Genomic DNA, 27,579 nt, shown 5'->3' with positions numbered 1-27,579 from the left:
ATGATCAGGACAGCAGGGGAGGCTAGTTAGGGGGCAATCAGGCCAGCAGTGGAGTGGATAAGGGCAATCAGGCTGATAAGCAGAAGTGGTTAGGGGTGGTCAGGCAGGCAGGGGAGCAGTTGGAGGCATCATGCCAGCAGGCAGAGGTGGTTAGGGGTGATCAGGCAGGCTGGCAGGCAGGCAAGCAGTGAGAAGCCAGTGGTCCTGGATTGCAAGAGGGATGTCTGACTGCTGGTTTAGGCCTATAAACCAGCAGTTGGACAATCCCCGAGGGATACCAAATTGGAGAGGGTGCAGGCCAGGCTGAGGCCCTCCCACTCTGCTCCCCATGCATGAATTTCATGCACCTGGCTTCTAGTATGAAATAAAAATATATTTTGATATTAAATACTCTTATCCATAGATAAAATTAGCTGTTTGCCTCTCCAGTAAATCTCCAAAAAATGTTTTAATCTTCTTTCAAGCTAGTCAGTATGTTTTTAGACTTCTATTCCAGTAGTCTCTTAGTTATGGGTTGGGGATTGCAAACATCTTTTAATAATAGCTTATGTAAACTACAGTTATTGAATAAAATGTATTCATAATAGGACTCCAAAATATACTGCATACTGTGAAAAACTCTCAACTATATATGCTTGGCACCAATTTAATGAAGAATGTCATGTTATAATTTTTTAGAATTGGTTTATTTTAACAGTAGATTTTGAGTATGTTTTAAATCACTGTTCAGAAGTTTTCTTCTGTAAGTATGTATTATTATTTGAGGTGTTTGATATTTGTTCTTAACAATTCAGATGTTAACCAGGAAATATCTATTGAATAAATGTCAATTAATCATAAATAACTGAAAGCTCTTAGCACAACCCATGCCACTAAAACAACAGACATCTGTATTATTTATTTAAAGGAAATGAGTTTTGGTGTACTGAGATTTTCTCCAAGAATAAAATTTGTCTTATTAGAATATTAAAGATGTCAACTGACATTAATAAATTTGGATATAGAGTTCATTAGGTTAACCTAATGGAGCTATACTGCTAACTCGGTCTTTATCTTCCCTCGTACATATTGATAAGCTAGAAACAGTGGTAGCTAATTGGCTTTTTCGATTTTATAGTTTCTCAACTTATAAAGAAGTAAAGATCAGCCAAGAATTCTTAGGAAGAGGAGGATGGCCTGTTTTAAAAAGGTCAGGTGGCCATACTCAATGAAACATGTTTCCAGTTCTCTGATCTTCCCTAAATGTTTCTTGGGTTTGTCTCTTCTCTACCCTTGAAAATATAAACATTTCTGAACCTCGCCCCCCTTACACAGGGGTCAAGGCCCTGTCCCAGCTCAGGTGTGTCCATCTCAGTCACCCGGCACTGTGTCCTTAGACTACCTTTCTCTGAAGCTTAGCTTTAGTTGTGTCAACACTTATAATGGCTCCCTATCAGTTGCCTAGCACACGTCTAAATGGCTCTGCCTGAGTTCAAAGCCCTTTATTATCGGACCCACCTATCTGTTTATTCTAACTCTTTACAACTAGAAGAAATAAGCCCTTTGTCTCACTTAGAGTGATCTCACACACACATGATGTCATTGTTGCTCTTTTCATTTATTCATACAATTGTCCCCACCTAGAATGCCCAGACCCACTATTTCCAAGTGTCCAAAACTTACCTATTTTTCCAATCCCACTCCTGACTATTAGAGTTGAATTGGTGACTTCCTCATACAAAAATGCCCATAGCTTCTCTTTTTTTAATGTAATGAGTTTATTTTATTTTCAAATTAATTAATATTTGAACACTTGTCTTCATTTTAATTCCTAATGTAGTAATTATTGATAGGCATAACCTATATAAGCAAAAGCTCTTTGTGGTGTTTAATGATTTTTTTGTGGTTGTTGTTGGATGATTTTGTTGTTGTTATGTGATTCACATAATTATATACTTCTCCCATTTAAAGAGCATTTCTTTTGTTTTGGAATTTATCATGTTTTTCTTTATTTATCCCCATGACTTATCACTACTCCTGGCACTACACTGAGGTAGAGACCAGATCTCAAACATCATTTTGTTTTCTTTAGTTTCTTTTATTGTCCTACAAAGATAGCAGGCACTACCATGCTTTTGGCTGAACAACATCCCCTCTTCTGCTGGTCCTAATCTCAGACCTTCTTTAAATGGGGCTGTATTCAACCATTAGCAATTAGCCTTTAAAATAAAAATCTGTGTGTCCTTTTCTAGGATGACTTGGCCAGGTTACAAGTTCTGCTTAACTATCCTTTTAGGGTGAGGACCATCTCAAGAAGAGAGTGTGGGTGGCAGCTTTCAGAGCAAAGAAAAGCAGAGTTTGTCCCCTGGAACCTAGGTCCATGAAGTGGCCTGTTGGCTTTCCAGCTTTGTCAAAATGTTTGTAAACAGTGCGCTCAGCTAGGTGACATGATAAGAGTGTACGATGCAGACAATAAGGCTTATAAGTATTTTAAGGTCATGAAGACCAAGGAATGCTGACTTGCCAAAGAAGGATTTGATGAAGAAGGTAGGACTTGCGCTGCAGTGCAGACCTGAAGGTGAGGGGATGTTTTGCATGGGCGTTAACATGAGGGAGACAGCAGAGCATTCCCAGCATGAGTGAACCGCTGAGGCTGGGAGGAGTGTGAAGACTGGAAGATGGACCCAAGGCTGAAGAGATGGAGGTCTAGACCCGTGGTTGGCAAACTGCCGCTCTCGAGCCACATGCTGCTCTTCCACAAACTACCAGGGCCTGGGCGAGTCTATTTTGAAGAAGTGGCGTTAGAAGAAGTTTAACTTTAAAAAATGTGGCTCTCAAAAGAAATTTCAATCGTTGTACTGTTGATATTTGGCTCTGTTGACTAACGAGTTTGCCGACCACTGGGCTAGACCAACCATTGCCAACCTTTCGGACTTCATGGACCACCAGTGGTCCATAGACCACAGATTGGCAGCCACTGTCTACAGCTCATTCAGTGATAAAGTTTACAAAACCTTCCTTTACGTCACTGTCTAGACTACTAGGTTGAGAAGTTTTATATTTACTCCAGCAATCCAGTCCATCAGGGACTTGAATCTCTCATGGTAAGAGGCTGGGTGACTATTAGAAGACTGTCTGCTCAAGGTGAGAAGGAATAATTGAAAGGATGGTTAATTAGTGTCAATAGTTTTTATTTGCCCAAACCATACAGGTCACTTATTGAACAGATATTTATTGAGGACTTGCTTTATTCCAGGAAGAGTATAAGTTTGTCCCTGATAACATTGGGTGTTTTCTTATTTTTTTCTCTTACTGTCTTTTATATAAAAATGTTGTGTCCCAAATGTTGTGCTGATTTGTAATCAGGAGTGTTATGTTTTATTCAGCTTAGCTCTAGTCTCTTGCATAGTAACCAAACAATGCTTAATAAATGAGCAAGAGATTGAGTGACGATAAAAAAGATGCACAGCCCCATATTATTACTATGAGAGGGAAAAGGTTACTTTTTTTTATCCTAGAGAAACCTGTGGGCACCACCTTAACCAGATGATCAGGCTGTTTCACCAGCACTGGATGTGGCGCCTTCTAATGTGATACCCTGAGGTGTGCACAGCATCACCTCCGTAGTGTTTTTTGCCAGAAACATTCAACTTGGATCTCCTCATGAGGATGTGATCAGACCACCAAAAATTGTAGGACAGTTCCTTGGTCTGGATTATTTAAAAATATCGATTTCAGGCAAGGATAAAAGATAGAATATGTTTCTTTAGGTCACAGAAAATTGAAGAGACATGACAACTACATTGAGGAGTATGTCATTCTTAATTGGATGCTGGATTCCCCCAACGTGTCACATCCCCACAAAAGAAATAGCTCAGATGGGAAATTTGAAAATGTCTTGGGTATTAGGGACAGTGTGTCAGCTTTAATTTTCCTGGTGTGTTAATGGTATTGTGGCTGTAAGGAGAATGGCTTGCTCTTAGGAGACCTGTTGAAGTCGTTGGGAGTGAAATATATCGACAGGTTGCTTTGAAAAGTTATAGTGATTATAGCCAAAAAGTTTGTGTGTGTAAATAAACTGACAAATGGATTCAAAGTGAAGGATGCTCTTTGTTCATTCACATTTTTAGTAGTTTTTTTTTTCTTTTTTCTTTGAAGTAAAAGGCTGGGTAAAATAAAATTCTTTACTTCGGTACTTACAGCTCGTTCAGTGATAAAGTTTACAAAACCTTCCTTTACGTCACTTGTTTTATCAGTCTTCCTGGTTGGCAGGCCACTTGAATTGTGTGTGCTTGCTTTAGCTCTTAATGCTACTTTCACCCTCTCAGAATTGTGGGGTCTTTGAACTTTGTGTCCTATTTTAATCCTTGGAAAATTCACCCTGGGCCTTCATGAAACAGTATGTTCGGCCGTGTTATGTAGTACAGTGAGTTAATGCAGTCCATAGCGCACCCGTTGTTCAATAGCACAGCGAGATGGTTGACTTAGAGTGTTTGTCATGTCCCAGCCGCCTGCCCATTCCTGTTGTCGGAGGTTTGGAGCTGATGAGGAGATTTCGTATTCGGAATAAGAAGGCTTGGACATGGCCTTCCGCAGTCCATATGCCGGGTTGTGTATGACTTTTGAATTAATTCCCGAGTACCTTGTCTTACTCCTCAGGGTCTGGGCTAGAATGGATTGCAGAGAACAAGATGGCCTATTAATATTTGGAGAGGTCATAGCAAGCGTGTAAGTATTGCCCAGGAGTCTGCAGTTTTTGAGTTGGAGGTGCTCAGTGTGAGAATGGCCCTGGGACTCTGCCAGGCAGCTCAGCCCAGCTACAGAGTGTCCAGAGTGGCAGCAATGACACCTTTGGGTTGGGTTTTTGAAAGTTGAGAAGAGTACGAATTGACCAGGAGGATTTCAGAATTTCTCTCCTAATGGGGAGAAAGGTGAATGAATTGAGAGTTGAGCATGTGTACCTGGGGAAGGGGTGCTGGCTTATTGATCACTGGGCACGGAGCCAGATTTCTTGTTTAATCCTTGCGCTAGCTCAGGGCCACGGTGTGAATGTTCACACACGTGGGAATGGTCTTAGGAAGTCAGGTAGCGGCCCCGAGATCATCCTGCTGGCTCTTTGTGGAGCGGATTTGGAATGCTTACTGACCCATGCTCCTTGGCACTGTGTCTCCTGACCTTTTAGATTAGTCGGTGGAAACTGTCTATGTGCTAAGTTTATTAATGGAGAGGAGCTCTCCTGAATAGCGGGAACCACATTTGGAGAAGTTCCCTTTGCCCCTGCCATTGCATCCTCTAAATGGGAGTCATATCAACGAATGGATTTCAGTAACTAGTGTAATAAAAAAAATCACCCGCCCTAGGAACTTTGTGTAAGTTTTCATTGGTTCTCATAAAAATCCCTCAAGGTAGATGAAGAAATAGAGGCTCGAGAGGGATGAAGAAAGAGACTTGGCAAGATCACACCTTTTTTTTGTGATTGCAGAGCCCACTTCCTGCCCCGTTCCTCTGCCCTGGGCGAGTGTGGTCAGGATTGCAGAGACAAGGCTGTGGGCGATCCACCCCCACTCCCCCTTCCGCCCCCCAACACACACCAAATGCTAGATGTCACCAAGATGAGCAGACCCATTGGATAGCTGTGACCACACAGGCTGTGGTAAGTCCATCCTAGAGGTTTGGAGTGTTACAGAAGATCAGAGGAAGGAAATTTTAATTTTCCAATCTCTCCTTCCACTCCCCAAGTTCTCTTCCCCCCCCTTCTCCATTGGACAGTGACTGATTCTAAGACCCAGCTGTCCCAGGGTAGGCCCCTGGTCCAGTCATACCCTGCAGAATTCCCTTTAATTAAGGAGTGTTTTGACGATACGGTTCCCATCACGTTAGCTTAGATGTTGAACCTGCTGCACGAGCTTGCAGAGAATGTCTCTGGTATTTTCCCTCACGCTTTGAAGAGGTGATGCCATTTCCCCCGGCTCTGCCTCACGGCACCCGGAATCCCGGGGAAGGTGGCTCTGCTGGTGGAGAGGTTGGATCGAGCATCGCTCAGAGATTACTTCTAAACATCTGTAACAAGGTCTAACCAGAGAGGAAGTTGAGCCCCCTAGCAAAGTGCTGGATTCCAGTTCCATCTGCAGACACGTTGCTTTCATAATTCTCTTCGTTCTCGATAGCAGTAACATGTTCTAGAAGTAGATTTGCAAGTAGATAGCGTGAAGCATGTCTGATAGGCTTCCAGTGTCTTTTTCTTTTTCTTTCTTTAAAAAAAAAAAAATATATATATATATATATATATATATATATATATATATATATATATATATATTATTGATTTTTTTTTTTTTTTTTTTTTTTTTTTTTTTTTTTTTACAGAGAGGAAGGGAGGGAGAGAGAGAGAGAGAGCTAGAAACGTCGATGAGAAAGAAACATCGACCACTAGCTGCCTCTTGCACACCCCCTACTGGGGATGTGCCCGCAACCAATGTACATCCCCTTGACCGGAATCAAACGACCTTTCAGTCCGCTGACCGACGCTCTACCGCTGAGCCATACCGGTTTCTGCTCAAGTGTCTTTTTCCATGGAGGGTTCTATGCACTTGGCGTTCAAGGTTCTCGAGCTGCTTTTACCTTCTTAGGGCTCACGGACGACGGGTCAGTGCTGAGGCCTCAGGAAGGGACACAGTGAGGACATGAGCTACCCCGTGCTGATGTCATACCCAGACAGATTGTTTATCCATCTGCCCCGGTACGGCGAGAGCAGGGCTGTGCTGCGAGACCCAGCATCCCTGATCTACTGGGAACCCTCCGCAGCCCGTCACCACCAGCCTGGGGTTGGAGGACCGAGAATTGCACCCGGTGTGGTTGTTAGATCTGGATCAGGAAACCGAGGACCCAGGCAGGTGTTTAATCTGTGTGAATCCCGCTATGGTTTCTGAAACCGGCACCCAGCCTGTCACTGAGATCTGCTGGTCTTCAGCCTCGCTCTGTCACTGCTGGGTGCCTGAGTTTCTCTTTAAGCTGAGATGATATGGATAGTAAGACATTGATTTGAGTCCTCTTACAGTTTCACCCAGATTAGTATTGCATAATCTTTGAAGGGACAGTTCAGTTATAAAGTGAATTCAGCAGGGCAAATGTGATTTTTAGGGGCTTTTTTTTTTTTTTTTTTTAAAACACTGAACACAACAAAATTATTTTAGGTAATGTAGAATGTACTAATTAAATGATTTAGCAATATAGGGATGTGAACATAACAATTTTAAATTTACTTTAAAAGGCTTTTAATGAGTGCTTTTTGATATTCAGATATTCAACTTTTTAAAGCATTTTTGTGTATATTTGGCATGGATAATGAAGGGTTACAGACTGCTTCTTTGGGATTATTGTTTTTACCCTTTTCCCTCTTGCCCCTGTAGAATTATAGATATTTAAAATGAGTGGGGACTGTGATGACATCATCCACCCTTGGGCATGTCTGGGAGTAGGTGCCTGCCACCTGGATGTGCTGAGCTGCAGTTTTAGGGAGACCCCAGCCTGGTTCCTAGGGACCCTCCCCCTCATCTGTGCCTTCTTTATCCCTGAGGCACAGCATGAGTCTCTGCACTTTCCCTGGTGCTGGGCCAAGAAGCCCACTTGCTTTTTGTGCTGATCCATTGGTCTCCTCCCCTCTTGGCAGTTTCTACTTCGGAAGTGGCCTCCATGCGTCAGATTGCTTCATTGTGACCCGGCCCACTGCACTAGGCTTGTCAGGGTGGACCCGAGTTGGGAGCTGTTTGGTCCCAAAGCAAAGTGAAGAGCTTTATCCTTTGAGTCAGACTGGGTTTCAGGCCTGTGCTCCCCTCCTGCTGCCCCTCCCTTCCTCTCCTGTTAGTTAGCGTGGCTGTCATCACACAATAACCTGGCAGGCTGGGCAGCTTAAACCACAGACTCTTATTCTCACAGTTCCAGAGGCTTGTTAGATGACTGTCTTCATGTTCACATAGTCTCTCTTCTCATCTGTCTGTGTCTTAATCTCCTTTTCTCTTTATTTTTTGTTGATTTCAGAGAGGAAGGGAGAGCGAGAGCGAGATAGAAACATCAATGATGAGAAAGAATCTTTGATCGGCTGCCTCCTGCACACCCCCTACTGGGGATCAAGCCCGAAACTCGGGCATGTGCCCTTGACTTGAATTGAACCTGGGACTTTTCAGTCCTCAGGCTGATGATGCTCTATCCACTGAGCCAAACCAGCTAGGGCCTAATCTCCTTTTCTTATTAGGACACCACTCATGTTGGACTAGAGCCCATCCTAATGACTCCATTTAACCCTAATCACTTCTTTGGGGACCCTGTCTCCAAATATTGTCACATTCTGAGGTACTGGGGTTAGGACTGCATATGAATTTTGCGGGGAGATAGTTCCACTCATAACAATCCCTTTACCTTCATCTCTCTCATCCTTTCTCCCTTTCTTCTCTTTCTCCTACTTTTCTTCTTCCTACCGCATTTCTTCCTCTCTCTCCTCCTTCCTTCCCTTCAATTCTCTTCCTTTCCTATAAAAAAGCTCCTGCACCACTAGAAAGAATATAAAAATTGGAAAATCTAAATGTCACTTTTCTCCTTCCTGCTCTTCTATTTAACCAGCTTTGTGACCTTGAGCAATTCACTAATTCTTGAAACGCTCGTTTCCTTAGCTGCCAAATGGGAGTTAGTCTTCCTCTCTGCCCTTATTGGGCTGTAGTGAGGGAAAATGGCTTTTAAAATAAAATATTTAATACAAGATGCAGGGAAACTTAGAGTGTAATATTTATGGGATTATTTGGATTACTTGAAATTCTAATTAAAATGGCACGTTTCAACTGCACAGGTTTTACTGTGTGTTATTGTTATCCTTAATTATATTATAAGCAGCCAGCATTACAAAGTTGGATTTTTTTTTGTGTGTGTGTGTGAACAACCTCATTGTTGTGCTAAAGAAAGCGCCAGCTCTGATCTGCTCAAAAACCAAGCTCAGGCAGGGGTCTGGGCTTGGTCTTGCCTGCCCCGCCTGGCCCACAGGGCCTGAGTGACCTTCTGCTGAGGTTTGAACTCCAGATGCAAGATCTGGCTCTGCAGGGTTAGAGCTGTGAGTCTGGGGCTGCTGAGAGGACAGTGGGGATGGCACTTGCACCCCAGGGCTGATGGGATAGGGCGCTCGGGCCCTGAGTTTAGAATCGTGTGCAGGCCTCGTACCGCTGGCAGACACTACGTCACAGCTTTTATCTCTGCTGGCTCGCCCGGGTCTCATCCTGTTGCCTCACAGCCCTCCTTGTGCAAAAAAGAAAAGGAGAAGAAAGAAGAAGGTTCACCAGAACGGGGATAGCCACCAGCAGACCTGCTTGAAAGAGGTTGACTTCACGGTCTTCTCCCCAGCTGCCAGTCCGCGAGACAAAAAAGTATTATTTGAGAAGAAAAGGAGCAAGCCCTGGCCGCCAGGGCTCCTTGCCCCGCGCGGTCCTGAGCCTGTGCGATGCGAGCTGGGCCGGGAAACGTTAGAGCTGTGTTATCAGGGCGCGCTCTTGCCAGGAGGTGACGTCAGCCTGCTCGCTGCGGGCTGTGGCCAGACAGGAGACCTCCGCGTGGCCGGGAGGCTGGCCGGGGGACCGCGCTGTGGTTTTGCTGCTTTGATTTAGGTTCAGACGCGATAAACGGGGTGGGGAGGGGAGGAGGACGTCGCGTCTCGGACACAGCAAAGATCTAAATCCCGGCAGGAAACTCTCCGTTGGGCAAGGCACAGAGGCTTCTGTGGAAAACTTACCCTCACCGCGTTAGCAGGATCCTCCTTAGTACAGTTGTACCTTCCCCCGTCCCATGAATGCAGGACGTTGGCATTTCAGCCTTGTGCTGTTTGACTAACCTTCGTCAAACGACAGTAAACGCCATTGCTGAGATTAATTTCTCCTGAGTCATGGCACAGCCTGAGACGCAGCCACGGATCCTCTCGCCTGGCGCGTGGCCCCGAGGTGGTGCAGAGGCGCTGTGGCGGGGAGTCCGGAGACACAGAACGCTATTTCTGCTTCCCCCTCGCGTCCCGTTAATCCCCCTGAAACCAAGTCAGTGGCCTCACCTCCAGGCCGAAGGTCTTGGCCTCCATTATTCAGTTGTATGGAAGCGGGATCTGCATTTCGTGGGACCAGGTTCTCTCCATCTCTGGTTTCAGCTGACACACACAACTTTCTCGTAGTATTTGAATACTACAAGAATGAAGTTGCAGCACGGGGAACGAGAAGTGCCCTAGATGTTTCATGACATCTCCTTTAATGAATGAGAGGTAAATTTTTAGTTAAGACTATTTCATTGACTCAGTATTTCCCCCCCACCCCCCTACATTTATAAAGTGTGTCCTGTAAAAGTTTATCATTTTTCAATTAGCAAGGAAAGTTAGACTTAACTTGGGAAGATGTACATTATGGAGAACCTAGACTTTTAGAGCCGGTTAGGCGTTCAAGGTGTTCAGATGGAGCCACTCACAAATGGAGAAACTGAGGCTGAGGAGGTGAATGCTATTTTGAGGACCTTCCAGTTAGATTCCATTTTTGCATCCAGTCTAAGATGAACCATTTTTACTTTTTAAAAAATTTTTTATTGATTTTTCACAGAGAGGAGGAGAGAGGGACAGAGAGCTAGAAACATCGATGAGAGAGAATCACCCATCAGCTGCCTCCTGCACACCCCCCACTGGGATGTGTTCGCAACCAAGGTACATGTCCCCGACCGGAATCGAACCCGGGACCCTCCAGTCTACAGGCCAACGCTCCATCCACCGAGCCAAACCGATTTCAGCCAAACCATTATTTTATATTTCACTGAGACAAGCAGTCCTGCCTAGTACCATATGCCAGTTGGGTGTCAAACTTCAGTCTTCACTGTATTAAAATGTAGGAGATAAAGAATCGTACAGTCACTGAACTATGGTAATGACAGCATTCTGAAACCAGGCTATGTATTCCATCTTCTCCATCCGACTTTGAAAGAATTTCCTTGTACTATGTCTCCCAAATTATTACGTAGCACATCGTAAAGCCTAGGTGATTTTCTTTTTTGTTTCTCTGGGTTAAACTTTTTTAAAAAATTGAAGTTAATATGTGCTGATTCTTGTGACATCTTGGACCACAATCTTTGCTCCTCCTCAGTTGGGAGAAAAAGTTAAGCACTATTTTTAGTTCATATATTAGAATTGTCACCATTTTTCGTAATTTTTTGTATCTATTAGGCATTTTCCTTTCATTAACACACCGAGATGAAAATGCCAAACACATTTAAAAAAATTAAACTTCTTTTGTCATAACCGTAAATTTTCAAAAAGTTAAATTGACTATTGTAGCTAAGCTTACTAGAGATACTTAAAATACTGGGTTACTCAGGCAGCTCAAATCTCCTTTCTTCTGTTTATTCTTGAAGAAAAAAAAAAGATAATCTTTTTTTTCTTTTTCAAGTGCCAAGCCATTGTGAAATTTAGAATATACACCAGTGTAAAAGAAAAAAGTCTTCAATACCCCCAAGATAAGTTCCTTTGGTGTGCATTTTCCCCCTCCTCTGCTGTGGTCAGCGTCTGGGTAAATGTCCCCATTCGTTTTTCTGACAGCACTTTGCACAGCCTTCACCGTGTAACAGGCACTCCGCCTCCGTCTGATTGGAAACTGAGCTCGGACTTATCTGACTGTAACAGAGTAGAGAGATAGAACTGTCATAACAAAAGGTTTCTTTTTATTTCAGGGAAAATTAGTGGGCGCTTGTCCTTATTTAACAGTTAAGTGTGAGAAACCTGAGAGAAAAGGGGTTTTCTGTCGTCCATTGATAACACATTTGGGTGTTGGGGGAAGGGGAAGCTACTTTGTTGAGGTGCCGTTCACATACCCTATAATGGGCCCATTTAATGTATGCAATCCAGTGGTCCTATGTGTGTTCATGGAGTTGTGCAGCCTTCACCACAATCAGTCTTAGAACATTTTCATCATCTCCCCCCATAAAACCCGGTACTCATTAGCAGCTACTTTCTAGTTCCCCTTCTCCCAGGCCCCGAGCAATCGCACTAATCTACTTTTTGTCTTTTTGGATTTGCCTGTTCTGGACATTTCATCTAAATAGAATTAGAACTGCATGGCCTTTGGTGTCTGGCTTCTTCCACATAGCAAACTGTTTTCCAAACTGTGGTAGCATGAATCCGTACTTCATTACTTTTTATGGCTAAACAATATTGTTTTATATGGATACTAGAGGCCCGGTGCACGAAATTCGTGCATGGGGCGGGGGTGTCCCTCAGCCCAGCCTGCACCCTCTCCAATCTGGGACCCCTCGAGGGATGTGCAACAGCTGGCTCCCAACTGCTCGCCTGCCTGCCTTCCTAATAGCCCCTAACCGCTTCTACTTGCCAGCCTGATCACCCTAACCACTCCCATGCCAGCCTGATTGATGCCTAACTGCTCCCCTGCCAGCCTGTTTGCCCCCAACTTCCCTCCTCTGCCAGCCTGGTCACCCCTACCTGCCCTCTTCCCCGTATCTGATTGCCCCCAACTGCCCTCCCTTGCAGGCCCGATCATTCCCAACTGCTCTTCCTTGCAGGCCATCTTGTGGTGGCCATTTTGTGTCCACATGGGGGCAGGATCTTTGACCACATGGGGGCAGCCATCTTGTGTGTTGGAGTGATGGTCAATCTGCATATTACTCTTTTATTAGATAGGATAGAGGCCTGGTGCATGGGTGGGGGTCAGCTGGTTTGCCCTGAAGGATGTCCCGGATCAGGGTGGGGATTTCTTTGGGGTGTGGGGCAGCCAGGGCGAGGGGCCTGTGGTGGTTTGCAGACCAGCCACGCCCCCTGGTGACCCAACCAGAGGCCCTGGTATTTGGAATTTATTTATCTTTTACAATTGAAACTTTGTAGCCTGGAGTGGAGGCTTAGGCTGGCAAAGGCAGGCGGAAAGCTTTCCTCCTTGGCCTGGGAAACCTAAGTCTCCCATCTGCTCTCTGTGGCTGTAGCCATCTTGGTTGGGTTTTTTGCATACTTGCTCTGATTGGCTGGTGGGCGTGGCTTGTGGGTATAGCGGAGTGATGGTTAATTTGCATATTACTCTTTCATTAGGTAGGATACCACATTCTTCAGTTGCTGGACATTTGGGTTTTTGACTATTATGAATAATGCTGCTATGAATACTCATGTATATAGGTGTTGTTGTTTTTTTGTTTTGTTTTGTTTTTGTGAAAGACCATTTTTATTTTTCTTGGGAGCATTTCATCTAGAAGTGGAATTACTGGGTCAAATGGTAAATGTAATACATTTAACCTTTGAGGAACTGCCTAGCTGTTTCCATAGCAGCAGCACCATTTTACACTTGTGGTTCACAGCCCTGTAATTCCCCAAGCAACCAACGTTGACTAAGAAATTATTACTTGCGTAATATTGAAGGAGGGCAGCAGAACCCAGTGTGTGTGTCTCGGTGAATCCGCGTGCACAAGGCCTCTTCTGGTGCCATCAGCACGCCTGCCCCGTCGTCTCTGTGGGGTCTGGTAGAGCTAGGTTGCAGTCCATCCGGGAGAAGGACCAGTGATGGCTTCTTGTGGGTCTATGTTCCCCCCCATCCTCCATTAGTTCAGAAATCTTCAGTGTTTTCAGGGTATCCCTGTGGACTTCCCCGCCAGACACCAGCGCTTTAGTGTTAAAGATAAGCAGTGCATCAACTCGGTGAACTTGTAATGCGAGCACTGGGTGAAAATTGGAGAGTGGACCGGAATGTTGTCCTTACCCCAAGAGTTTTGCTTTTCGTGGAATAGTGTATGCTGTGTGATGAGTGACTCTTCCTTTTTTGGAGCGATTTGAATTTGTTGCTGTGATGGTGGTTTTCCATGGCAACTGCTATTGCCACACATCTGGCATCTGATGAAATGGCTCCCAGATCCCAGGGGTCTGCATGGAGCCCGAGCACTCCTCATCCCCGCGTCCTGCCAAGGATGTGGAGAAACACTGGGCGGAGGGCGTGGTGGCTCTGGCCTGGTGACGAGGTTTGATTTGCAATGGCCGAGTTCCTGGGAGTATCATCAGGGCTCCTCCAAGAGTTAGCAGGGCTACAGACTCTGTACCCCGAAACTCCTCCCCACCCTGGGGAGGAGGCGAGTGTAAGAAAGAGGGCCGTGTTGGGAAAGAATATTCCTGATTTATCAAGGCATCCGTGTTAGCGCTGCTCTGTTTGCTTGTTTGTTTGTTTGTTTAAACCAAAATTACTAAATTGGAAGTAGAGGTCAACCAAAATCCTACTGGATTTCTGAGAGGAGCAGGCCAGCCTAGGCCCTGTGTGTGTGGTGTTTTTTGTTTTTTTTTAAAAAAGATATTTCATTTAAAATGGAAAGTTCCAGTTTGCATTGGGGCCAAAATCCCAAAAAGAAATCCTTACTGGAGGTGTATTACGGGTCACTGTATATTTGCTAGTTTATATCTTGGTTGACTAAATTGGCAAAATTTTTATTTTTCCTGGTAAACATTCAGAAGGTTTTTTTCCTCGCTCCTTGCCCTCACAAAATCATATTTGTCATATGTGTATGAAGCAAACGACTGTTAAAACCGTCCACACATCTGTGATGATATGAAAATTAGTGGTGGCAAACAAAGATTGCCTTTCTTAGGTACCACAAGGTCTCAGATGAAGTTGACTTTATCCTAATATTACTCTCCGAGTGTGACCAAGTGCAAACCCAACTGGTCAGGCCTGAGAGACCAATACGAATAGCACCACAAAAAGGATATTATTTGTGAAAAGTGTAGGTCCCTCTCCCCCCTTTTGACTCAGAAAGCTTAAAGTTTTCTCTTAAAGTAATTATTATTGTTTATAAATTTAGAAGGTATACACCTTTATTATAAGCATATAAACAGTTATGCTTATTTCAGTTCATAGGCACAGAGTTTTTACTGAACACACAGCCTTTTTAGAGTGGGAGTGAAAAACATTAAGATGTCGAATCAGATCGAGATGTGAACTTGAACTTGAGTGTCTGACTTTGGAAACACGTTTTGAGAACTGTACCTGTGAATTAATCTTGTGAAAATGTGCTGATAATAATCATAGTATTTTTAACATGCCATTTTTAGTATACGCTAAAAATAAAATGTTTATTTCTCATTAAACAGCGCATTTCTATTTCTGGTAACTTTTTGGGCATATGTGTGAATCATTAACCCATAAATTTTCCTCATTCTTAAAAAAAAAAATAACCTCCCAAAAATACAATAAAAATGTAATGAGTAAGAAAAGTGAATTTGGTATCGTGTTCCAGTGAACCCTGTCTTAGGTCATTCTCTTAGAGGTATGGAGCCAAATGCCCATAAATCAAAAGTCATTTCATGTTTTAAATTAACTTCAGAGGTGGTTTATGGTCCATTCCACCCCCCCCCCCCTCTGTTACTTTATTGCAACTTTTAATTTTAAACTTTACCCTGAAGAGTTATTGAAGAAATGGCAATTACGTGAGGTGATGGAGGTGTTAGCTAACTCTGTGGTGGCAAATGTTTTGCCATATATAAGTGTCAAATCAGCACCTTTGTACACTTTAAACTTAGCTAATGTCACAGTAAAGCTGGGGGTTGGAGGGAAGAATTATTGTGCTAGAAAAACCACGTTTATGCAAAACGTCTCACGCTTGGCAGCTAACCGTATGCTCAGACCATGTTCTGAGAATGGCAAGGTTCCTTCTCGCGTTGCCAAAAACTTTCCACTGGGAGTAGTTTTGCAAGGGGCCGGGCGGGCGGGGAGCAGGGGGCTGAGGCAGGGACGGTTCTCCTCCTGCTGCCCGGTGACTACATCGTTCCTCTTGCGTAGGTGAAGCTGCTCTCCGGGGAGAACCCAGGATGCAGACCATCCCTGTGGCATCCGCCCTCACCAGCCACCGCACGGGCCCCCCACCCATCAGCCCCAGCAAGAGGAAGTTCGGCATGGAGCCCGGGGACGACGACCTGGACTGTGAAAACGACCACGCTTCCAAGATCAGCCGCATCTTCAACCCCCATCTGTAAGTCCCCCGTTCGGAAGTGTGGGCGCTCTGATTCGGGCCGGTGCCCCTGACGCCAGGGCCGCGTTTCTCTTGCACCTCTGTGTCCGCAGCGGAGGGAAGGATGAATAATGGCCCATCTGCCAGGAGCGGGTCGTAAACCCATTTTAATAACTCACGGAGCCGAAACCGGTTTGGCTCAGTGGATAGAGCGTCGGCCTGCGGACTGAAAGGTCCCAGGTTCGATTCCAGTCAGGGGCACGCACCTTGGTTGCGGGCACAACCCCAGTAGGGCGTGTGCAAGAGGCAGCTGATCGATGATTCTCTCTCATGGATGTTTCTAACTCTCTATCCCTCTCTCTTCCTCTCCGTAAAAAAATCAATGAAATATATTTTAAAAATTATATTTTAATAACTCACGGAGAGACATCTTATGTCCCTCTGGCTTAGGGATCGGACCATTCGTGTGTTTTCTGCGCGGGTGTTAAGGAAGTTACCGCCTCTTGGGGTGGTTGTCTTAAAAGGCTGCCTCTTCTCGCCTGCACTAGTACGGACGGTCGTCAGGAGAGTCCGCCTTTGGTGGATGTTGTCATGTGCCAGGGACACGGGAGGAGAAGTTAGCCTCGGAGCAGAAGGGGTCAGTGGAGACGTGTGAATTCTTGCCCTGTGCGTTCACGGCGTACGCTTGGAATCTCCCCGCAGCGAGGGAAGGGCGGCTCGCGGTGTTGTGGGAAAGGGCTGTGTATCCCATGCGATGCGTGAGCCTGTTGTAGCCCTTGGGACTGAGGTCTGGGTGCTAGTCCTCCATCTGCCAGCGGCCCTCTCTTCCGTCACAGCGTGTGCTGCGACCAGGCCCGGGGCCTCGGTTTCCTTCTGGACGACACGAAGGGGTTGGGATGAAAGCTCTGAGTCTGAGCCACACGGACCACGCTTTTCTTTGGAACGCAGCTTGCCTTTCTGCGCGCTGTATCCGGCTTCCCCCGGCTCTGTCCTCTGACCCGCGCTTGCCGGGAAAAGAAGCGGAATGCTCCCTTCCACGTGTCCTCAGGACTTGGAGACACCCCCGAGCTGCCTGGGACAGTCTGCTCTGGCGACCGCGTTCGCCGGTCGGTGCGATCAGAGTTGGGGGTCTTGGCAGAGGCGGGAGGCCGCCCTGGTTATTGGAAGGAGCCTCTCTGGGTATCCAGGCGAAAGGTTCTGTGGCTTTCCCTCTTCCCACGCATGCGTTACTGTCTCGTAGTGATTCAGGATGCTCCGTTCCCCCGGTTCCGGCATCCGAGGATGCTGCCGCTTCTGGCAGGAACCCGAGGCTCGGCCAGCGCGTTCCCGCCGCCTCATTGGAGGAGGAGGCCTTGCGCAGTTAGGTGGCCGATAGCGCCAGCAGCCCTCTGCTGCCTCAGCGCCAGCAGGCCTCGCATTCCACGCATTCCAGCCGCAGGGACTGTTGTGTGTGCAGTCATAAGACCCACTGACAGAGGTATTTATCCTCCAGTAAATCACCACAGGGTGAGAGGCTGAGCCTACAGCCTGAAGCCCTGGAATTTGCTACAATCGGGAAGGAATCCAGCAAAGAGGCAGTGCAAAACAAGGAGCTCTCGCAGACCCGCCCGCCGGCTTATAAGGTCTGTCCGGGCTCAGCTCTTTGGAGTTTATTCTTTTGTTATGAGGGTTGTCTTCTCTCATGTCCCCCCCACCCAAAACCCAAATAAGGAGGGATGAGACAGCCCTGACATAGTATGTTTTAGGATCACACATGCTTTCGTTTAAATCTGGCACTTAACCAGCCGTGGGGCCTTGGACTTAATATATCTGGGCCCAATAGCCTTCTTTGTAAGGTAGCAATGGTAATAGTTTGTGTCTAGACCTACTGTGAGCCTTGGAGTTAACATTTGTAAGGAGTTTGGCACAGCCTAATCCCCAATTGATGCAGCTGTTACTTTTAATAACAAGTCCATTATTGAGATACTGGTATCAATGTTGGAGAATAGGAATACCATTATGGTGAATCGAACTTTTGAGAGTGCCGCGTTTTAATAAGAAACTTGTTGAGTTCAAAAAAAAAATCCCAGCTTTCTCTTTCGGCGGGAGCAATCGTAGCTCCTGTCACAGGTTGATTGTGAGTGCTTACTGCAGTGCCTGGCAGGCAGTGAGCACCCAGCGTTAGTTGTTACCAACACCATTGGACTATTAGGCATTCAGAAAACGGTTTTGTAATTCCTTGGGTGGTTACAATATGTCCTTGAAGCGCAGGCCTGTGATCCTGTGATGACGTTGTAAGTGAAGTGTAACTAATAAAAATAGAATTGCAAGATTTCATGTGCAACTCACAGGGGATGTCATCATGCAGGCTTACGATAATAGGAACAGACCAGACGCACACTCCTCCCCTGCCCCCAAACCCAAACTCCTGGCCCTAAGAAGGAATATGTGTGTGATCAGTTCCTTCTGATGTCACCCGTGTGGTAGGTATTCCCTTCACTAACATTACCAGTATTTCAACTTGTGTTTTCTAAGAGCCGAAGGGCAGGGCAATGGAAAAGACGGCCGGATCTCTCTCTCTCTCCATGTTGCATACATAGTACTTAGGAAGTCCTGTTGTTTGACTTGGTGAAATGTTTACTGTTGGAGGGATAGCATGTTCCCTCCTTTTCATTTACGGTCTAGGGTGTTTTCAATAATACATCGAGAGATTCATGTTTATTTGGAAAAGAATGGTGTAGTATATTTGTTTAAGGAGGTTACGAAGTGATCTCTGCTTTTTATCTTCTTCAATGTATTTGGTTACTTGATCACCAGAGAAATGGCAGTCTGGAGGAAGGCGTTGTTGAGAAACAGTCGCGGCAGCCAGCTACGAGGGTCTAAAGACGCGCGCTTTGGCTGCGTTTCATTATAACCGTCACGTTGGAGACATCGCGTGGCTCTGAGCCAGAGTCAGAAGCCACAGAGAGTATGATTACATATCATCTGATCTGACTTGGGGGGAGGAGAGAGAAGAGTTTTTCTCTAGAACTCGGATATTGAGAATTTCTGGACTCTGTTTTCAGCCCTTTATAAACCTGGGTCCTTGGTACTCGTTTAAAAAAATATATATATACCGTATTTTTTATTGATTTCAGAGAGAAAGGGAGAGGGAGAGAGATAGAAACATCAATGATGAAAGAGAATCATAGATTGGCTGCCTCTTGCATGCTCCCTACTGGGGATCAAGCCTGCAACCCTGCATCTGTCCCTGACTGGAATTGAACTTGGGACCCTTAAGTCCGAAGACCAGCGCTCTATCCACTGAGCCAAACCAACTAGAGCTTGGCACTCTCTATTAAATTTCTTGTTGATAGGATATGGGTGACCCAGATTAATATATTTTAAGGTATTTATTTATTTTAATTTTTTTGGTTTGTTTTCTAAGAAAACTGTTAAGAACATGAATGCCTCGTTTTTGGAAGTTGAAAATTACTCTATCTGCCACTTAGACAGTGGGGTAAGGCCCAAGGCCGGGCCGGGTGGTGGGTGGGAGGCGGGTAGAGGTGGGGCTCTTCAGGGAACTGTCAGTGGGCACATTGTTTCCTGTGAGCTTGGTACGCAGTGTGTTTTGGTAAGGAAGAGCTCTCCTTGTCTCCTTCCATCTGTTTTTCATTCAGACTCATGGATTCCTCCTCTCTTCAGAGAGTTGTCGCTGTCCTTGATTTGGCAAGTCTGAGTCCCTTCAACGGGCTCTTGTGTGCTTGTAACCTCTCTCTCTCTCTCTCTCTTTTTTTTTTTTTTTTTTTTTTGAGCACTTTCTTATTTTCTGGCAAACTGAATGCTCATCTTGTAAGCCATGGCACCAGCCATTTCTTCAGGGCCCCTGTTCCTTTTAGCGGGGAGCAGTATTTAGAAGCCAGGATCCGGGTGCGAAGTGTTCTTGTGGTGTAACTGCCTATAGGCTTGGGTTGTCTAATGGTAGCCACTGGCTGCCTGTGGCAACTTACTTTTAAAATAAGAAAGATTTTTTTCATTCCTCTGTTGCACTAGCCACATTTCAGCTCAGCAGCCCCAGGTGGCTAGTGGCACCATATTGGACAGAGCACACAGGGGGCCCTTGTACTGTCACAGGAAGTTCCACTGAGCAGCAGTATCTCTGACCCTTTTCGTGGGAAGAGCCAGGAAAAGGTTCATGTTAACATTCCATGCTAAGCCTGTTTCAAGGGGTTCTTCCTCATCCTCCCCATTCACATTCCGATCTTCCTGTTTCCCAAGAGCATCGAAGTGATCAACTCATTTACATCTTGTTCCGCCCTCCGGGGCACCTCAAGTCGCTTTGGAACTGCTGTGGTCACACCACTTTCAAAGACTGACCTACCGAAAACAGCTCGAGGTTTGTAGGCAGTTGTTTTTCCCCTGTGCAGAGGGAAAATTGTCAGAATACCAACTTCAAAAGCGCTTCTCCTCCCCACCTCTCAGGGCTGTCATGTTCATCAACATATACACTGAGTGGCCAGATTATTACCAGCTCTGAATGCATAATAATCTGGCCACTCAGGGTGTGTGTGTGTGTGTGTGTGTGTGTGTGTGTGTGTGTATTAGAGGCCCAATGCATGAATTTGTGCATGGTGGGATCCAGCCAGCCTGGCCAAGGGAAGGGGACATCGGGTGGTTGGCCGGCCTGCCTGCCGGTCTAACTCCTGGTCGAGGGGACAATTTGCATATTAGCCTTTTCTTATATAGGATATACACCAAGTGGCCAGATTATTATGTGTTCAGATGTCATAATAATCTGGCCACTCAGTGTATATGGGTTCATTTGTTTCTGTTTCCTTGCAGACATTTTCATCCTTACTGTTGATTTCGTTTCGGTTTTTGAGTATGTAAAACATTAACATGCTTCTAAAACTCAGAATTGCATTCCGCAGTACATGTCCGTCATTATGCTTGCAACCCTTAAATGTACACGGTACTTCGTTTATAGTCCATGAACCTGGGTTGAGGGGAGAGTGGAAACTGTATTAAAAAGGACTTAAAGGAATTTTATTCCCTTCCCTATCACTTCCACTTCTTCTGTTCTTGCCCCGGTAGGTGATGACGTTTTTGTGTGTTTGTTGTTGTTGTTGTTGAAGCAAGCAGACACATGAGTGATTTCTCATTTCCCCTTCGTTCTTACACTCCGTACACTTACTGGAGCTTCGGGGTTTCCAGTCCCCATTATGTTGTGGAAATGGTTTCCCGCCCGTTCCTCATCCCTGTTCACCGCTGCAGAGCGCTCCACCACGTGTGTGTGCGCCAGCGGCCACTGAGCCAGCCCCTCGGTGTAGACACTTCCGTAACCACCCATATCTTATAATCGAATATTGCAGTGGACAACCTGGTGCATTTGTAATGTCTTGTGTTTTGGTACTACAGTAAACGCTCTTGAAGGCTTAACAGTTGATGTAGTGTAAGAGCATGCTGAATTCACATTGGTTTTGAGACTTTTCTGAGGCGGCTTGGCTGGTAGAACCCGGGGGGAGTTGTGTGCTGAAGAGTACAGTCTAAGGTGACTATCAGTTTTGTGTTGTGCGTGCACGTTTGGAGCAGGGCCGGGGGATTGCGCTGTCTGCTCAGTCACCTGTCACAGAACAGAAGGAATATATATTGAGTTTTTAGCTAGTATATACGGGCGCTGCGCTAGACACTAAATGTATTCTCTCCTTCAGCCCTCACCGTAAAGGTGTCCCTTTCAGATATGTGTAAAGCTCTATTTGCAGAAGTAGAAATCGAGAGGATGATGTGTCCAAAGCGATGGAGCCTGGGATTAACCCTACTGTGTGTGGCACCAAAATCCATGGTCATTTCATTGTGCCATGGCTGTGGCTGACCCATTACAGTCCTGCGTGCACATCAAGATGGACATCGTATATTTAGCATGCCCCTTGGCCAGCCGAAGGGCCCTCACGTGGCACAGGTGCTGCCTTGAATTGCACCCGCCATCCAGAGCATGTGCTCTCGGGGCTCAGGTTCCAGTTGCAGGAGGCACCGTCCTTTTGATCAGTGGTGTCCATTGGCAGAGTCGTTGCCCCTGACCCCAGAACAGGGCAGAACCCATCCGCTCCCACTGGGATCAAAGCCGTGGTCACGGGCCTCGTGCGGTAACCAGCTGCTGAGGGAGGAGGGGCCAGTGAAGGAAAACATCGCCTCCTCTCGCCGGTGCTGCTCCTTTGGAAGCCGGTCCTGGTGTGAGACGTGATCATAGCTGTTGTCTTTGCTTCTGCGGCCGTTCCTCTGAAGTTTTTTTCTCAAATCCCACGAAGCCAACTGTGGTTTGTCCTTGAGTGCATTACCCAGTCTCAGGGTCTTCCGTTTCCCTTGCTCCTCCTCTGACACTTCTTTCTTCCTCTTTCTCCTTTCCCGCCTTCTTCCCTTCACCCTGAATCTTAGTCCTCCCCTCCTGCCCCCCTTGGCCTTAGTCACTTCAATTCCCCTCCATAAGGCTGAGTAGAAAAAGGGGGAAGACAGACAAACGAAAAGCTGGTTTTGTATAAGAGTTCGGGAGCGTCTGTGGTGTGTGGTATCCCTGCTACTGATGCTTGATAACAACCCCTGGCAGCATGGTCGCACTCCCTGTGGCAACTCTCTGTTATAATCTTAGGTCTCTTTAGTACCTTTGGTTTGGATGTATGTGGACATACTTACCGAGAGACTCCTTATTCTGCAAACTCTATGGAAGTGGAGGAAGCAATTTCTCATTTCACATGGAAACCAAGCTCAGAGGAAATGGAAAAGTTGCCATTATTTTAGTTCCTTGACTCAGCAGGGGGCTCTACACAGGAATGCATCTTCGTAGATGGAGCCATGTGACTGCCACGCTCACGTCTACATAAGCCTCCGAGCAGTTGTCTTCTCAGCACCGAGAATGGCTATGGATCGGGATCCCGGGATCCAGGGCATCACGACAACCATTGTGTCAAAACGTCACTAACGATAGCGACTGTTCATTGAGCGTTAGTGTGCAGATGCTTCATGAGCGCGATCTCATCGGATCCTCACAGCCCCGTGATGTGGATGCCGTTGTTACCCCTCTGTTACAGGGGCTCAGAGTGGTTCTGTAACTTGTTCAAGGTCACACGGCTAGCTAGCAGGTGCCAGAGCCAGGACTCGAGACCCAGGCTGGCTGCTGCTAGAGCCAGCGCTCTCAGCGACCTCGTTACGTTGACATCAATCGCATATGTATCCAGATGCCACAAATCGTTTGATACAGGTCCTAACTGAGCCGTACCCTTTTGGAAGACCTGCTATTGAAGGACTCTCTCGGCACGTTTGGGTTGTAGGTGAGAGGCGGAGGGACACGAGGCGGGGAAGGCCGTCGGTAATAAAGGTGCCGGGGAGGGCCTCCCAGCGCAGTGAGGGTTCCCTTCAGAGATGGTGGGAGGAGGCACTGTTGTTCTGTTTCCTCTGAAGAGGCTGGACAGGGTGACTGGCTGGGCGAGAACCCTGCAGGGACAAGCAAGGGTTTCCTTTCGGCTCAGGAAAGAAAGGGCTTTTTAAAACGTTTCAGTTCTTGTTGAAAATATCTGACCCAATTTTAAGTTAGTGGCACAACAGTAACATTCGTGTACAAGATCCAAACTGGAGTGTTTTAAACTTTGCTCCCTCCCTCCCCCCGCCCCCCGCCCCCCCCCCCCCCGCCCCTTTCCAGATTTCATAAATCAAACACTCTTGAAATAGAATCCCTCAGACTGTGTGCTTTCTCTTTTTCTCCCACATCCTTCCTGGCCTCGTCCAAACTTGGGCAGTTTTCGCCCTGACGTTCTCTATTCTTCTCTGCTTTCACACACACACAGTCTTACAAAGTACTCCCCCCGGGATATTTTAAGAGGCTATTTTAGAGCCTGAATGTTAGTGCTCCTAAGTAACTAACTCATACACCGATATATTGTTAAGTAGGGATTGAACGGCAGGGATGTGCATTTACTTAAACGAGAAGGGAGGCTGGGTCTTGAGTGAAGGGAGGTGTGACCTGAGCACGGCCTCTTGGGCCGGGGGCTCTGCCCCTCCCGCTCCCGCCGGGGCTGGGGCAGCCCGGACAGGATGGGAGTGAAGCCGGCCGCTCCCGGGGCGGGTACGGGCGCATCTGTGTGTGACAGACACGCAGGTGCTTTGCCCGGGAGGTGTGGTACCCTTAAGGAAAGGTCACAGGCCTACCTGTGTGGGTTCCTTGTTTGCCAGGCTGGAGGCATTTTCTCCTTTTCACAGTTCAGCCGAAAACAAAGGCCTCCTTATCCGAGCAGGGAGCTGTGCTCCCGAGAGCTGACATCAGCCTTTTCCCAGCAGGCATCACTGCTGCCTTAAGAGTCTTTGCCCAGAGCTGGAAAGGCAGATGACCATCCTGCCTCTGGCATTTTCCCGGCCAAATAACACAGAGGGAAGAAATGCCACGGGAGTGCCAAGTGTCAGAGGAGATGAACAAAGGGGACTGTCCTCCTTTGTCTGCTCTTGTCCCCTCGGGGAAGCACCCTGTGTCACAGAGGTTAGAAAAGAGAGCCTTGGGCACTGAAGAACATTTGGGATATGCCAGAGCTCGCATTAGCATGCAAAAGGTCACTCTTTAAAAAAAAACGACACCCTAGCCTCTAAAAAAAGGAGTGTTTTCAGATTTATGGGTTAGGTCAGAGGTGTGTGTTCAAAAGTTGAGGAAACAGAACAGCCCGGAGTTTGCCCGGGTCCCCCACCTCCCGCCCGGATTCTCTGAGCACCAGCTCTTTCCAGGGCCCTGTTTTCTCGAGGATGCTTCTGCTCAGGGAGTGCTCACGGCGGCTATTTTTACACTCGGTCAGGTCTGGTCTGGGTGCTGCTTGATGACCGCGCGGGCCTCGTCTCCGCAGAGAGGAGCCGGCCTGTCACCTTAGTGGATCTGACCGAAGACCAGACAGGAAAGCTGAGAAATGTGTGTGTGTGTGTGTGTGTGTGTGTGTGTGTGGAGGTGCTTTTATTTTCCGCTGGGATCTCTGCTTGTAAATCAGTCATTTGCCTGTGCTACATGCAGCTGGAACAGAGCGAGGGAGTTTACAAGCCCTGTGCTCTATGTCTAGTGTTGTTTTTATTTAATAAATGCCAGCACTTGGTCTCTATCTTCTTTGCTAAATCGTTGGGTATACACACACACACACACACACACACACACACACACACACATTCATTTTTCTCCCTTCCCCTGCTCCCCCCTCTTCATTTAGAAATTTCTTCACAGATTGCCTCTACAGCATAATTAGAGAACTTAATGTTGCAGTAATAATGTTCTGGGTCTGGCAGTAGCTAGAAACCTTGCCAAACAAAGGCTCTGCATTCTGGATCCACGCCCTCAGAGCCCGGGCAGGGGAGAAAAACTTGCTATGGAACACAAGGAGAAGTTCATTCCCACACGCTCCTCTGACTTCTCTTACCTCTTGCCTTCCCTTCCTCGAAGAGACCTGAGACATATAGCTGACCGGTCCACATAGATACCAGCTTCAGAAAGGGGGTCAGAGCCAAGTGGAAGAAACAGACCCACCCGTACGAGGTCGGGCAGCTGCAGAAGCAAGTCGGAGAGCCGGAATCTCTCTGCTTCCCTGCGCTTGCTCCACTTGCTCCTGTCCCGGGGCCCGTGGAGGCATGGCGGTGGGGCTCTCTGACCCTCGGGAGGGAGTTCCTTTGGTGGCACACGTGACACCTAAAGTGACACCTCCAGGACTCAGAGCCCCGCTGCCCCGGCAGGCTGTGTCGGCACACGCTTGCCTCCGATGTTTGAAGGAAGAAGCGTGTCCTCTGGCCCGTGTTTGGGGAGGACCTAGCCGGATCCCCCGGGTGTGCCTGTGCGCGTTAGCACGTTCGGACTTGGAGCTTTGGGTAACTCAGGGTTCTCCGCTGTAACTGGCTGAGAACCTATGATCCCCAGCCACAACCAGATCTTCACACCAGAGAGCTGCCTGCCTTGTAGGCATTGTGTGGGACCTCCAGCTCCGGGCTGCCATCCCATGGCAGTGCTTTATCCCTTTGTCATGGACCTTTCGGGCCTAATCCAGGGAGCATCCTGCCTGACAAAATGAACATCCTTTACTCGATTTCAAAATCCTCTTACGGACGTTCAGACTCACGAAGCTTGGTGCTGCCTAGCTTAACTGTTGTCATAGAATCATGATGTCATGTCTCAACTTGGGGTTGTTGGACGCCGTCTTTCATGCTTGGGGCTTTCAGGGAAATTCACGGAGGCTAGAGAAGTGGTGGGGGCTGAAGGCCCTGCCTTCCCTCGACCTTACGCCCTCACTTTCCATCTCTCCTCCTCTCCTTCCCTCTGAGCTGCTTCTGGAGAGATTACCTCCACGTCCTGTCTACTCTCCAGTCCACTCTCCTTCATGCATCTGTGACCTACTGGGCCCCAGATCCAGGGAAACCTGCAATCCCTTACCCTGTTTGACCTCCGCCTCCTTGTAAGTCTCTTCTCTCCTGGGTCCCATGGCCCCTTCCTTTTGTCCGTTCTCCAGAGTTCGGTCCTCCCTGTGCAGACCCTTCCAGTGAAGTGACACCCCAGCTCATGGCTTGAATGACGCTGCAGGTGGGTGATCCCCAAATCTATGATCCCCAGCCACAACCGAATCTTCACACCAGAGAGCTGCCTGCCTTGTAGGCATCGTGTGGGACCTCCAGCTCCGGGCTGCCCCCCGTGGGTTTGATTTTAGTGACTCCTTCCTCCACCCAGCACTTCCCAAATCTGTCCTCTGTCTTCATGAGGGGACAGCTGTCTTTCCACCTGTCTGGAAGTTCCCTCCTTCCTCCTTCTGTCTCATCTCCCAGATCTAATAATCCACTGCCACACCCTGAGGAGTCCGTTTGTTAAGTGTTTTTAAATATATTTTTATTTATTTCAGAGAGGAAGGCAGAGGGAGAGCTAGAAACATCAATGATGAGAGAGAATCATGGATGGGCTGCCTCCTGCACACCCCCTACTGGGGATTGAGCCTGCAACCCAGGCATGTGCCCTTCACCAGAATCAAACCTGGGACCTTTCAGTCTCTAGGCCGACGCTCTATCCACCGAGCCAAACCGACCAGGGTTGTTAAGTGTTTTCCACTTAGGACCTGGCCAAGGGCATGCTTTGGGCCCCCATTTCCAAAGCAGCACCCTCCATACTGGTCTTGGCACTTGAGTGTCGGAACTAGTTTTCTGAAGTCCTACTCTGTGCTTGGAATTCTCCCGTGGCTCCCAGTCAGCTCCAGGCAACACTGGACAGACCCCCGTCCACGCGAGTGGCTGCCCCTCAGTGAGCTCCGCCTTGAGGGTGGGAGCCCACGTGCTCGCACGCCTGTCCTCATGCACATTCCTTGCCTCCTCTTGACAACTGGCGGTTCCTTCTGCTTCAAGACGAACATTCTTTGTAGAAGATGACGACACTTTGGTGTAATCATGTGCCCACCTGTCTGTCCCTTCCTCCAGGCCGTGGGCTGAGTCTTACTCATGTCTGTCCCACTAACTTCCAGCACAGCACAGTGCCGGACACCTTCTAGATGCTGAGTAAATGCTTGAACGAGAAAGGAGTCACTATGAGATCACTGTCAAAACACTCTTCCCTTTGGGAAAGAATTCCTTCCAAGCAAATAGGCAATAAGCCCTGAGTGGCACCACGTCTTGTGC

The 27,579-nt window shown here is 47.2% G+C and overlaps 1 protein-coding gene across 7 annotated transcripts in view; it reads left to right on the top strand.

Annotated features, from left to right (window-relative positions):
- The window catches only part of VGLL4 (vestigial like family member 4), a 149,441-nt gene that overhangs the window by 93,676 nt on the left and 28,186 nt on the right, over window positions 1–27,579 (top strand). For all 7 annotated transcript variants that reach the window (XM_084902633.1, XM_084902636.1, XM_084902638.1 and 4 more), the window contains one exon: window positions 15,795–15,984. In XM_084902633.1, coding sequence (XP_084758759.1) covers window positions 15,795–15,984 — 190 coding nt within the window. The remainder of the gene's footprint in view (window positions 1–15,794; window positions 15,985–27,579) is intronic.

Source organism: Pipistrellus hanaki, assembly GCF_964339955.1.
Source record: "Pipistrellus hanaki genome assembly, chromosome: 13".
Classification (NCBI taxonomy): Eukaryota; Metazoa; Chordata; class Mammalia; order Chiroptera; family Vespertilionidae; genus Pipistrellus; species Pipistrellus hanaki.
Note: the sequence above shows the minus strand (reverse complement) of the source record. Positions and strands in the feature narration are given on the sequence as shown.